The 13,427-nt window shown below is 39.3% G+C and overlaps 2 protein-coding genes across 8 annotated transcripts in view; one reads left to right on the top strand and one right to left on the bottom strand.

Moving 5' to 3' along the window:
* The window catches only part of LOC118279393 (protein madd-4), a 409,330-nt gene that overhangs the window by 304,571 nt on the left and 91,332 nt on the right, over window positions 1-13,427 (top strand). For all 7 annotated transcript variants that reach the window (XM_050698354.1, XM_050698357.1, XM_050698353.1 and 4 more), the window contains exon 5: window positions 8,940-9,041. In XM_050698354.1, coding sequence (XP_050554311.1) covers window positions 8,940-9,041 — 102 coding nt within the window. The remainder of the gene's footprint in view (window positions 1-8,939; window positions 9,042-13,427) is intronic.
* Window positions 1,254-3,845, bottom strand: LOC118279395 (cilia- and flagella-associated protein 298). Its single transcript, XM_035599089.2, has 4 exons — window positions 3,560-3,845; window positions 2,973-3,143; window positions 2,366-2,609; window positions 1,254-1,671 (listed from the first exon to the last, which is right to left on the bottom strand). The coding sequence occupies exons 1-4, from the start codon at window positions 3,764-3,766 to the stop codon at window positions 1,415-1,417; spliced, it is 879 nt and encodes a 292-aa protein (XP_035454982.2). The 5' UTR covers window positions 3,767-3,845; the 3' UTR covers window positions 1,254-1,414.

Raw genomic sequence — 13,427 nt, forward strand, 5'->3', positions numbered from 1 at the left:
GACCATTTCCATTGATACTAAGGTATGTAATGGTGCGAGGAAGATGCGCAAGTCGAGTATGCAATGTATTGATAGTAGAGAAGCTATTCAAAAGACGCATCTTACCGTATAAGGAATATGGCTTAGCTGAACTCGTTACCTCAGTTCCAATGAATATGATTGGTGTAACCCAAACACATCCACAGTAACGTAGCATAGAACATCGCTGATGGAAAATCTCCCTTAGCATGATGATACGCGAGTAATTACAATCTAAAACCCAGTTTTTACCAGTTAAATTATGAATCCCGTATAATAGGGGGTAAGGCTATTGCTATTTATTTATTTTGTGAGCCTAAACTACAACACGAAAAGAAGAATTTTCATAAAAACATCTAGTATTGGTTAATAACTAAATCTAAGACCAATATTAAAGCACATAGAGTGCAATTTCCAATGTAGTTTCTAAACTTATGTATGAAATACCTAACCTAGCTACCCCGAGCCTTATACATTCATAATACTTAATATTAAGTACATAATATTGGCATACAACGAAATATTAGATAGCTGTAGCTCAGAATGTTAATATCAGAAGGGTAGCGATAAAAATGTCGACTTTATCGTGAATTTAGGTCAAAGAATGTGCTTAGAGCAAATATAGGAATATCTACAAAGACTTGTTGTACTTGAGATTGTTTGGCTATGTCATCTCAGCAGCTTATAATAATCTATAATATAAAAATAAGTCGGGTTTTACTTCCTGACGCTATAAATCCAGAACGCACGAACCGATTTCCACGGTTCTGCATTCTTTGGAGGTTTATAGCAAAGAAAACCTAGAAAAATAGCTTTAAGTTTCACTGTATCTAAGATTCGTAGCAATTAGCGTTTCATTGTCTCTGCCTACAGCTATGGAAGACAGGCGTGATGTTGTATGTACTCGAGATGCGGTTTTTTAGGGAGAAAAACTAGGATTACAGCTGGGGACTATCTAACAGGTTACCGGGACTCCAAAAATAGCAGGAGTAGAAACGGTGTGCTTTTTAGTCAGTAAGAGGCTGGCGCTCTCTCTCGCCTCACCGAATGAGGCTAAAGTCAAGTCATACAAGTTTTGGCTTCTCCCCTATTACATAGGACTTATAACACAAATGGTGAACAGTTGGTGTACAATTTATACGTTGTATAGCGGCATTACGTGCTGTAATGTGCACCTCTGCCTACCCCTTCGGGGATAAAAGGCGTGACGTTGCAATAAATAAAACATATTTCTTCTAACATATATTAATGGAATGACACAAACAAAAATACAATTACATGATACTACCCTAAGACACGACACAAGAGCCAAACTTAAAACGACATAACTCCAGAATAACCACACAGCAAAAAGCAACCGTAGAACCATCTCCAGAAGATCGAAAATCCAATCCACCTACTTCTTGAAAGTGGGTTTCCAGGAGATATTTTCAAGGCCATGGAAGTATCTCTTCATGTTCTGTCCATCAGCCCACTTGGAGTCCATGTAGCTGTCGTCTTCATCGGCTTCCAACTTCTTCCACTCTTCTTGCTTCCTATAGGCGTGGAGGGTAAGCTGCTTGCGTTCCTCCTCACTCATGATTGGCTCCCTGCCTGGGGCTCCCTCGGAGTTGGAACAGAGCTTCACTGTCACTTTTGTTTTGTTGTTGTTCCCTGAAATTATGAATAAGTAAACTTTAGATGAAAAATTTAAAAATCTGTGATGATTTTCATGGAACTAATTTATGTGTTTGTTATGTAAAAGCCGCGTTTCTCTATACAAACCATTATGTTGGCACTGAGGTAGATAATTATTATAATTTGGAGTAACATATAAGTTATTTTAAGTGTGGGAGAGCCATGTTTCGGCACGAATGTGCCGGCTCGACCGGAGTGATACCACGGCCTCACAGAAAACCGACGTGAATCAACGCTTGCGTAGTGTTTCGTTGTGTGAGTGAGGTTACCGGAGGCCCATTCCCGATTACCGATTTTTGTTGAGTGGGGAAAATCTTTCAATGACTCCCTCACCCAAGAGTCTGACACTGTCGAGAGATTCTTACTGACTAAAAACCACCCCGTTTCTATTCCTACTTTTCGAGCTGGAGCCCCGGTAACCCGCTAGGGATTTCACATTATTCAATTCTAAAAATTGTCGAGAATTTCTCAGTATAACTGTAATTGGTGAAATATTAACGTAAAATTTACTATACCTAGCCTTTCGGGAAATAAAAGGCGTCAGGCGACATTTTTCGAAATCTAAGTAACTCTCGCTAGTGATAGAGCAAAGTGGCGAACAATTGGGGAGGCCTATGTCCAGCAGTGGACTGCTATAGGCTGATGATGATGATGATGAAGTAACTCTTACCTAAATGGTCCCTCAGTTTGTTCCCACTAATCAGCTTCTTGCCACACGCCCAAAGACAGGCTCTAGAAGGGTCGATGACTTCAAGGGAAGCTTGGGTTCCACTCAAATCCTCCACATTGTCCAACTCCATGCGAACTGGGTCGTGTGGTGGTAGACCACCAGGGAACACGATCTTGGTCGCACCACGGAGCTCGTCGAGGGCTCTGGCCACGTCTTTCTGAGTCAAACATTTGCGGAGATCCACCTGGAATATGTTAGATTGTTTTATTGGATTTTGTTTTTGGGATTGCATACTTCTCTAACCATGGTGACCACCACGTCTACCACCTCCACTCCGGAGTAAGGGTTAGTTTGACGTCACACTAAGTAACTCTTAGTTACGAGATAGCTTAGGGGTTGTTGGTGAAAAGTCTCAAATCCGCGTGCCAAGCGTGGAGATTATAGTCTAAGGGTACATTTCATTACAAAATCACACAGCGCATGCTACTCATGATAAAAAGTTCTTCTGTGACTCAAAACTAGTAGAGCTTTTCTCCATTAATGTACGTGAGTAAACCGTGATTTTTAGTTACAATCACTCTGGTTAATAGAAGCTATTTCTACCTACATGCTTCTTACTGATAAACTCCTTGGCGTCCTCAGCAGCTTTCTTGATGACTTCCTGCATGTTGGGAGGGGGGGCGAGGCCACATCGACGTCCCATCTCATCCTTCACGAACACATGACCTGGTGGGGCGCAGCGCTGTGCCCACGGGTCTTCCAGTTTCAGTTCTTTGATCTGTAATGTGAAAGGATGAAACTAATTATTTATCATAATCTTTACTTGACGTCTTCAGCAGCACACAATACAGGTCATTAAGAGCAGGCGGCTCACAGAGCCATCAGACCACCAAGTGGGGATGATGCCTGATCCAGAGCTGAGGACAACGTAAAGGGTTACCGGGGCTCCGGCTCAAAGCAGAGTAGGAACCGGGTAGTTTTTATTCAGTAAGAGTTTGACACTCCCTCTCGCCGCACCCAAGGTGGGAGAAGACATTGGATGACTTTCCCCTCTAACAAAAATTACCGTCCCGCTTCCACAATAAAATCAGGTATGAACTTTGAAACACAGACATTAATACCATCGATAGAACTAATAAAACTATACACCTCTACTTTAAAGAAACAAATTATTATTTAAAACAACAATCTTACCTGTTCATCAGTCAGCCCCTGCATTTCAGGAGGCAAGAAGGTCCCATGTTTCTGCAGCTCATCAATCTCGTAGCACAACCTGGTCACTTTCAGCCGTCCATTGAAGATAGCAGTTATATCTTTAACCACATCATCAACCTCTTTATCCACATCAGTTTCATACAAAAACTGGTTCTCATCATTTCTCTTCACAAGAAAAATCACCATCTTTCTATATTTTCCTATGAAATACCGTAGCACTGCAGAAAATATGCGATATTATTGAACTAACGATCGTTGCTATGGAAACCGAGGGTCTTTGACAACTGTTGCTATGGTGATAATGAAAAGAGGATTTAATAGCAACGGGTCTCTATGAATTCTGTTGATCGTAATGGATTGTGATATGAAGTTAGTTAACTTATCCGGAGCTGCGGACTGTTGATGAGTTACCGAGGCTCCGGTTCGAAGAGCAGGAGTAAGAACGGAGTGGTTTTTAGTCAGTAAGAGTCTGACACTCTCTCTCACCTCACTCAAGGCGGGAATAGTCATTGGATGATGTTTCACTCTTATAAAAAATGTTTTAAGTACTTTTAGATGTGTTTTAGAAGTGTATAAAATTAACCGATCAGTCAACTATAAGATGTGAGAAATAGAATCATATGTAGATACATTATGGTATTATTCGCAGAAATATTTAAAATAGTCGTATTTTTTACATGATGTTTGTTATTCTGCCTTTTGCTTTTTCATTAGTAATTAGAAAGAACGCCTTTATTTTTTTATTTAGACCTTACTAAGTTCAAAAACAACAACGTACCAAAATAACCTGTAATGAACGAAACAAAATTTATAGTGATTACAAAATCCAATCATAAATAATAAGTTCTTAAAATAAATCAAATCAAAATAATAATTAACGACGTTTCGACAAATAATACAAATGATTGAATAATGGGTGCCTACTGTTAATTGAATCGACGCTTCCCGAGTTTATGCGAGGTATTGCTCTTGTGAAAACAATAGGCGCTTTTGTTCAACCGCTGTTTCTGAGTTGCTCCCAGTCTCTCGTCGCTCGTAGAAAGATTCATTAGCTGCGGTAATGTTTTTGTTAATAATTACTGTTTCACGGGTTCGACGTACAAATTACTTCGATTTTAATTTTGAAAAGGAATTATTATATTGTTATTTATCGAGTGGCAATTTGTAATCCCATTTATAGTATGTAAAACTTTGTGGGAGAGGTGATGAATTATTTTGATTCAGAGTATACTATTTCTACAGTATTCCTCCAAAATAATAGGTCTTATTAATTTACTCCACTGTCTGCCAATTACTATGTAATTAGTTCTATTTTAGTAGTGAGTGCATCTAACATTAGGTACAACCAGACACTAACGTAGTTAACAAAATGTCTTTTTGTACTTAATCAAAGTTTTCATTTTTTGTTTGTTTCGTTGTGTGTTTTGACTGCACGATTGGCGTGGAGTTGGACAACTGGCTACCGTGCAACATGTAGCGGATTTGATTCCTGCACAGAGCAACTCTTTGGGTGATTTATAAATTTTTGTTTCGGGTCTGGGTGTCATGTGTATGTGAACTTGTATGTTTGTAAACAAATCCACGATACAGGAGAAAATTCTAGTGTGGGCCAAAGTTTATAAAAAAAAAAAACTGTTGTTGCTTAAACAAAGAATCTAATCCAACCTTCATGCTCACAAACCGTTGTCGTCACAAGACAAGGTTATTGACCTTTAGACAAATCCCCTTTCGGTAACATAAGCCTGCAAGGGTAGTGTACCCAAATACCTACAGCCTTCTTTGAACTATCAAAGGAAGTATCCTGATGTATTACTGGAACCCTTTCTACTTGATATCGTATTTTATAACACATATCTATACAAAGCACAGCTTTATCTCCGTTCTACACGCATAAAACAAAATTTCTATGAAAAAAATATAAAAATAAACAAAAAAAAAATGTACGGCGAGCCGGGTCCACGCCGGGTCAGTTAATCTAATGTACCGTAAGATGATCACTGGGCCGGAAAATGCCGACCCAGCCAGATAAAACATCTAACTATAATTAAATTTTCGTATTTACGCCCCTGACACGTTGTCGCTGTGCAAATATGTTGTTTAGTTACTGTTTGCTATGCGTTTTGTGTTAGGCGTCTTTGATTTGAATAGGCTACTATTGTTTTGTGTTATTACGTTGTATTATTTGACTTGTATGTTATTGAAATGTTTAATTATGTGACCTTGAACTATTAAACAGAACATAAGATTCTAAACAAACTTTTAAATAAAAAGACTGATGACTGTTGATGAAGCGAAAGAGGTATGTAAGTCGTAGCAATTGGCGGTCCATTGTCTCTGCCTACCCCCATGGGAGACAGGCGTGAAGTTATGTATGTATAAGATTCTAAACGGAATTTAACTCGCCAAGTCAATGTTTCCGTCGATTAGAAAGCTCGGAGAAAATAACTCAAATTCAATGCGAAATAGTCGTAATCATTATAACTTAGATACATCCTCTATAAATGCAAAATCCGTAGCTGGGTACGACCAATAAATAACACATGTGAACACATTCACAATACCCACAGATACACAACACAAATCACTCCGATTATCGAGATATTCCAATTCGAATAGATAATCGATTGTATCGAATATCCTGTGCGGACGATTGAACCGGGATGCATCCGTATCGATATAGTTTATGTTTCATCGAGTACATGTTCAAACAAGCGAAGAGTTGACATGTTTTTCTTGAATCTACGGAAATCGTTTTGAAATGGGGACTAGGTATATTGAAAATGGCTCGTATGAAGTGTATTACGTCATGTCTTTGAAGAAGGATCTTTTCGTGAACTTATTGTTTCTTTAGCGTTTTTATTTGGTTAAATAATATACATACTTGATTCTTGTATAAACATAGTTGCGGAGGTGGTATTTATGTAATTGGGGGAGGAAACTTAGAATTATAGTCTGTTTTGTCTACGTGTACACTGTAAAATAATACCGGATCCCATCAAAAACATCCTGTAAAAAACCCAAGTCTCGCAGCTCAGTCTTTCTACCGTCAAAAGTTGTGAGATCCATGTAATACCAAGTCGGTTAATCTATTTAGTGTCTACTTGAAGGACCTTCTGTCTTAAGTTATTACATAAGTTATTATCATGCCAATATTAAAAATATTTAACGTTTTAAACAAATAGATCGACTTGGACATCGCTTGATTTGATTATTAGTATGTATCACACTACACAGCACGACGGGCCAGCGACCAACAGGAACGAGAGTTTCAATCGCGTGAGGCGCGAGAGACTAAAGTATATAATATTGTAATATTCATTTTGTTTTCATGCGATGTCCAAGTCGATCTATTTGTTTAAAACGTTAAATATTTTTAATATTGGCATGATAATAACTTATGTAATAACTTAAGACAGAAGGTCCTTCAAGTAGACACTAAATAGATTAACCGACTTGGTATTACATGGATCTCACAACTTTTGACGGTAGAAAGACTGAGCTGCGAGACTTGGGTTTTTTACAGGATGTTTTTGATGGGATCTCACTTCTTTTTGTAGAGCCTTTCTTTTTGATACCATCTACTTCTAACGAATTTTGTTAAAGGTCTTATGATATTTTCTTATTTTTATATGTAGTCTTCCTCTTTTTCTTTTCCGGTACTTACCCACCCTATACCCCCTCCCTTGCCTCATATGGTAGGTACCTATCTACACCTATTAAATTTATAACCACCACCAACCACCAACTGCATAAATAACTTTGTAATCCCATATATTTATATGGGATTACAAAGTTATTGATGCAGTTGGTGTATTTGGAAAACTGGACCGAAATTACAAAATATTTAAGTTTTCCCATGATTAAGACACTAAACTCTATATGTATTCCAAATATGAAGCTTCTAAGTCTGCTAGAAGTGCCTTGGACTTTTGATGATCGGTGAGTCAGTGAGTGACAAAATTTAGAAACTTTAACAAGTTGTCATTCTTAAACTACTGGTTCAAATTGACTGAAATTTTAAATATTCCGTGTTTATACAATGCCAGATTAGTTACTGAAGATTCAGGTTTCTTGCTTTATCCACAACCGAATTATAGGGGGTCGAAAAAGGCCCGAATTGCTTCGAGAAAAGGATGGTACGGCCGTGCCGCTTTTTTTTTGCTCGACTTGGCGGGGGCACTGCCGTGCCCCAGATCATATTACCCTCTACGATCAAGAAATCCGTCTTGATCGTAGAGGGTAATATTATCCGGAGCTGCGGACTACCTAGCGGGTTATCGAGGCTCCGGCTCGAAAAGCAGGAGTAGGAACGGGCTGGTTTTTAGTCAGCAAGAGTCTGACACTCCCTCTCGCTTCGCCCAAGCGGGAGAAGACATAGGATAATTTTCCCCCGGAGCCCCAGTAAACTATTACGTTGTCCGCAGCTCTGAAACTTAACCCAGTCCTTAGTAATTGATTTTGGAACAAAATCATTATTAAGGAAAAGTTTAAGTAATCATTAAATGCTGTGAGAGACCAGATTGGCAATTAAAGGGCAAAATTAAAAGTACCTTTAACCGTCGATAATGCATGAAAAGACTGATAACTGTTGATGGAGCGAAAGAGGTATTAAAGAGTCGTAGCAATTGGCGGTCCGTTGTCTCTGCCTACCATGAGAGACAGGTGTGAAGTTATATATGTATGTGTTATCTTATAGTTCTGAAAATGGACACCCCAAACAACGAACTATTACATCGAATTTATCAGCATAAAGGTTTCGTGTTTACTTAAATAAAAGTGTATCACGAAACCGGGTCAGCATGTTGCACCGCCCATTAGGTGCAGGTTCGAGCTCAATGATTTACAAGCTGGTACAAAAGCACGATACATTGTTTCCCAACAAAAACTGGTTGGGCGATGCAAATATTGTAAACGGTGCTTTTAACTACGATTTTTAAGTTGTATGTGTCTTTTTTGTAGTTGAGAGATAGTTTATTGCATGGCTGTTCTTTTGGTAGGTTTTAAAATATAGTTTATGTGTGGTCGCGGTCTTAGTACACTACACATATTCGGAGTTGTGGACTACCTAGCGGGTTTACCGGGGCTCTGGCTAAGTAGGCACGTAAAAGCAGGAGTAGGAACGGCGTGGTTTTTTCACCGATTGATTACAATAAACCTTCTTTTAAACTCTTAATTAATTATTGTATTATCGACTTACTCATGTAACTCTTTGAAGAGGAACTCGACTTGTTTCAAGCCATGCTCATATTCATGAGCAGTATTCCGCGACACAAGACGCGTCGACTGTCACGCTGCTACTTACTTATACGTGTGTATATCCTTGTTAACAATAACTAATTGAAGTTATTATTTGTTTCAGATCTCGCACATAACATGCGGCCACCGGCACGGCCATGACATCTCCACCGAGGACCCGGAGATCATAGAGCAGACCTACGACAACTCCACTCATCATGGCAAGGTAAGTTCAAGGGATATTCAATCTTATGCACTTTGAGATTAAGTTCATAATAATGTTTGTGTAACTCAGCTCAGTTCATTGATTTAGGTGCGACTGTGTCATAAATAAATAGATACATAGTTTAGTATGTTTTTTTACATGTAGCTTCAAGGTGGAAGCGGATTCAACTAAGCTATGTTTTTTATATGGAAAGATGCGTGCTAGGATACGTGCTATGGATGGCTACTTACAATTTACCGGAGCTGCTACTACCTAGAGGGTTTACCGGGGCTCCGGCTCAACAGGCAGGAGTAGGAACGGGGTGGTTTTTAGTCAGTAAGAGTCTGACACTCCCTCTCACCTCACCCAAGGCGGAAGAAGTCATTGGACGATTATTCCGCATTAAAAAGAAAGCACCCAATCTAACCTAAATGCAATAGCAAGCGACCGTTCAATCGAAAAAGTATCATAAATACAAATCCTATAAATGTTAGAATCAGTTAACAAAACAAATTGTATGTTACAATTGAATTTAATTATCGGGGATAGAAGCTGTTTGTAAAAGAGTACGGTTAAAAATGGAAGTACAGGCTTGGGGCTGACAAATTGGAGTTGTTCGCCAGAGAGTCGAAATTTGCATACACGATAGCTTCACGTATTGATGTTTCGAGTTTAGGCGGGGAGCGATTTTTGGTTCTGTGTCTTTTTTTTTGCTTGCTAGGACGTTTGTGTTGTTCTAGCTAGGGTTTCAGGTTTGATGGGCTTCTAGATGGGAAAATGATTTTTAAGTTTTCTGATTTGGCATAATTTTATCAAAATGAACGACAGACTTGAACTAATAATCTATAATCTATAATATAAAAATAGGTCGGGATTTTCTTCCTGACGCTATAACTCCAGAACGCACGAACCTATTTCCACGGTTTTGCAATCGTTGGAAAGGTCTCGGGATCCGTGAGGTTTATTTAATTCAGGATAAATTCAAGATAAAAGCAGGAAAACAGGGAAAATCATTGGTGGCGAAACGGAGTTCGCCGGGTTTGCTAGTTACACAATAATAATGACCTTAATGACTGCCCCGCAACGTATGCGCACGAATCAACTCTTTGTGTAATCTACAAATTGTTGTTGGTCTGGGTCTCATGTGTATGTGAGTGTCTCATGTGTGTCTTGTATGTTTATAAACGCATTCACGACACAGGAGAAAATCCTAGCTCAGTGTTTAGGGCAACGTTTAAAAAATATTCACATTTTTCTCAGGGCCTGTTAGAAGTAAGTCTTAAAATGGTTTTTTATACTAACTATCATGAGATGAGACTTACTAAATTAATCTGACTTAAAATATGGAGTTGTGAGATAATTTTTGATCTTTAAGCTCAGTTCCTGAGTCCCAGGCAAATATCAGTAACAAATTAAACACTTACTACTACTTAAAAAAAAACCTATTCAAAATTCACACTAACAGCATCAAAAACCCACCTATTCCTAAATCCCGCAACCCGCTATAATCTCATCCCGTACACTCGACGCTCCTACCCTTTGACGTGTACGTTTCGATTGTAAATTTCAACGCAAAACGTTTGTTGTTATTGCTGTCTTGTTGTCCAATGGCAGAGGGGCAGTGGCACTCGTTGTACCCCCACTTAGGGCTAGGTCATTTACACTCTGTTTACTGGTGCGATTTTTGTAACGCGTCGCCGATAATTTCAGTGGAACGTCGCTAATAACTACAGCGCCACGTGTGGTTTCCAATGATCGGTTGTCGGATGGTATGGTACAGAAGAACCAGTGTAATGTACTAGGAAATGGTTCACATCACATCGGAATCATCAGCCTATAAGCGGCCAATGCTAACCAAAGGCCCTCTTCTCGCAAGGAGAAGGTTTGAGCATTAATCACTACGCTTGCTCAATGCGGGTTGGCAATTTCAAATTTATAATTAGAAATTATAAATCTGTCTGTTCCGCCTAATTTCTGAGCTGATGTTCTAAGGTTACTTTTATTTTAGAAAAATTCAAATACTCAAATTGTATCAGAAGAGGATACTATTCTATGCGCATGAAGTCGCGGGCAACAGCTAGCTATTTATAACAAACTTATTCTTGACTAGTCTTATCAAAAGATATTGTACGCCATAAATGTTTTTGGCTTCGCTTCGCCTGACTATACAACTTCATTGTATCCAACCGTCGTGTCGTCTCACCCCAGCATTGTAGACTAGCCCTTACCCAGTACACTGGCAGTATGATTGCCCCGCCGTACTTGTTGTTCACTTGTAAGCGTCGCCTCTACACATCGAGTCGACTCTAATGCCGCGTCCTTTAGTTCTTGCTGTATTTTATACTGTTGATAAAGATTGTTTCTTTTTCTCTCATTGTGTTGTTAGTTTACGAGTGAATGATGAGGATGTGGGGTCTTGTTCTTTATATAAGCCAACGGACCACCTAATGGTAAGCAATCGCCTCCCATGGACATTGGAAACACTAGTGACGTTACAAGTGCGTTACCAGCCTTTTGGTGGTTAAGTAGTTAATTTAAAAGTTGTTGGGGAATCGGGGATTGGTCCTACGGTAACCTCACTCACACAACGAACCACAACGCAAGCGTTGTTTCACGTCGTTTTTCTATAAGGCCGTGGTATCACTCCAGTTCTATTTTTCGCATGAGGATCGCTTAGTTGATTGTCCATAGTATAAAGTCTGACTGAAGCCCTGACCATACGTGTCCATTGCATCGCAACAACACTTCATTTTATGTAATCATTGTGAACTTTTAAAAGTAGATTACACTATTTTTCTTTGAAACACAAAAAAAAAATAATGTAATATTAATGAACGATTTATTCTATTCTATTGCCCAGTGTCTGTAGTGTTTATGCTAATGTATGGGTGTGAATAGAGCAATACATTCTCCCATTACCCTGCCATAGACAGGACAGTTGAGATTCGATATAACTATGCTAATTTTAGATATTGCTGTGTGAACTGTGAATTCAATGGAGTCTCTTGTAATAGGTCTCTTTTTATAAGAACATTTAGGTATCGATAAGATTGGGTTTCTTTGAACCTATAGGAAGGATCTTAAGGGAACAGAGAGTAAAGTTCCCTAGGAATCCAGAACAAAGCGTATATTAGTTTTTCATTGGTATAAAAGTTTGGGTCAAAGTTACGCCCTAGGATGAAAGAAACCCCATCTTACGAAAATTTTTTGTACCGTAAGATGGGGTTTGGAGATGGGGGGTGGGGTACGCCTCTGGTGTTTCGGGTGTCCATGGGCGGCGGCGATTGCTTACCATCAGGTGATCCGTCTGCTCGTTTACCGGTTTATACTCGTACCATGAAAAAAATAAATATGAAGAGCAATAAAATCCACAGAAGGTGTACAATAGAAATAACGGCCTGTATATGATATACAGCGTGTTGCGAACGAGTACAATAATCGTAACGTTGGGATTAAACATTTACTCGTACACACCCTGTACACTGGCGACTAAATAGTCGCAGGGATGTTTAAAACTATTATTATTAAACTATCGACCTTCAAACCTTCAAGTGAAGAGCGTATTCGTTTTTAAAAGGCCGGCAACGCACCCAATCAGGCAATCAAGCAATCGCCGCCCGAGAGAGAGTTTACAAGTGCGTTGCTGGCCTTATGGGGTTCAGAATGTAAGGAATGTAGGGGAATAGGGGATTGGAAAGATTGGGGAGTGGGGTAATTGGGCCTCCGATAACCTCACTTACACAACGCAAGCATTGTTTCACATTGGTTTTTTGTGAGGCCGTGGTATCACTCCGGTCGAGCCGACTCATTCGTGCCGAAGCATGGCTCTCCCACACTTAACCCAGTCCTCTGTCAAAAAAAAATCACAAATTGGAAAAATCTTAATACTTGTTATAAATCGCAAGTCTACACGAGCAGTTCCGAGTCTGCGTGGAATTACACCGTCATTCCGTTTGCATGGCAGAGCCACAAAAGATGTGCTTCAGACAAAAAATGAGGAGTTATTGTTTATACCTCGTTATTTCCCGATTCCACCGCTACGTAGCCCGTAGCAAGCGTAGCGCTACGCCGTAGTCGCTACACCGCTACGAAACACATGCTACGTTAATTTATTTTTTTATTTTAGGCTGTACTGTTCAGGCGATTGCTGGGCAATCGACTGCCATGCTACGGGTAGTGGGTTAGATTCCCACATAGAACAACTCTTTGTGTGATCCACAAACTGTTTCCTAGCTGCTACTAACGTTTCTACTATAATTTTATTATATAATTTTATTATAACTGTAATTTCTACTTAACCCTTACTGGCAATGTATCTATAGTTTCATCTTTTAAAAGATCACAAGATCACGTCACCACTTTGGTGACGTCACGAAAGATACAGACAACACGGTTTTGCATTGAAAA

The sequence above is a fragment of the Spodoptera frugiperda genome, chromosome 14 (assembly GCF_023101765.2).
Source record: "Spodoptera frugiperda isolate SF20-4 chromosome 14, AGI-APGP_CSIRO_Sfru_2.0, whole genome shotgun sequence".
In the NCBI taxonomy this organism is placed as follows: domain Eukaryota; kingdom Metazoa; phylum Arthropoda; class Insecta; order Lepidoptera; family Noctuidae; genus Spodoptera; species Spodoptera frugiperda.

What these genes read in the sequence shown, in the direction of transcription:
- LOC118279395 (XM_035599089.2), bottom strand. Translation starts at nt 3,766, where the DNA reads ATGGTGATTTTTCTTGTGAAGAGAAATGATGAGAACCAGTTTTTGTAT. An exon ending in AGGGGCTGACTGATGAACAG is followed by an intron (nt 3,144 to 3,559) that starts GTAAGATTGTTG and finishes TTCACATTACAG; the next exon opens with ATCAAAGAACTGAAACTGGA. An exon ending in CAAACTGAGGGACCATTTAG is followed by an intron (nt 1,672 to 2,365) that starts GTAAGAGTTACT and finishes TCATAATTTCAG; the next exon opens with GGAACAACAACAAAACAAAA.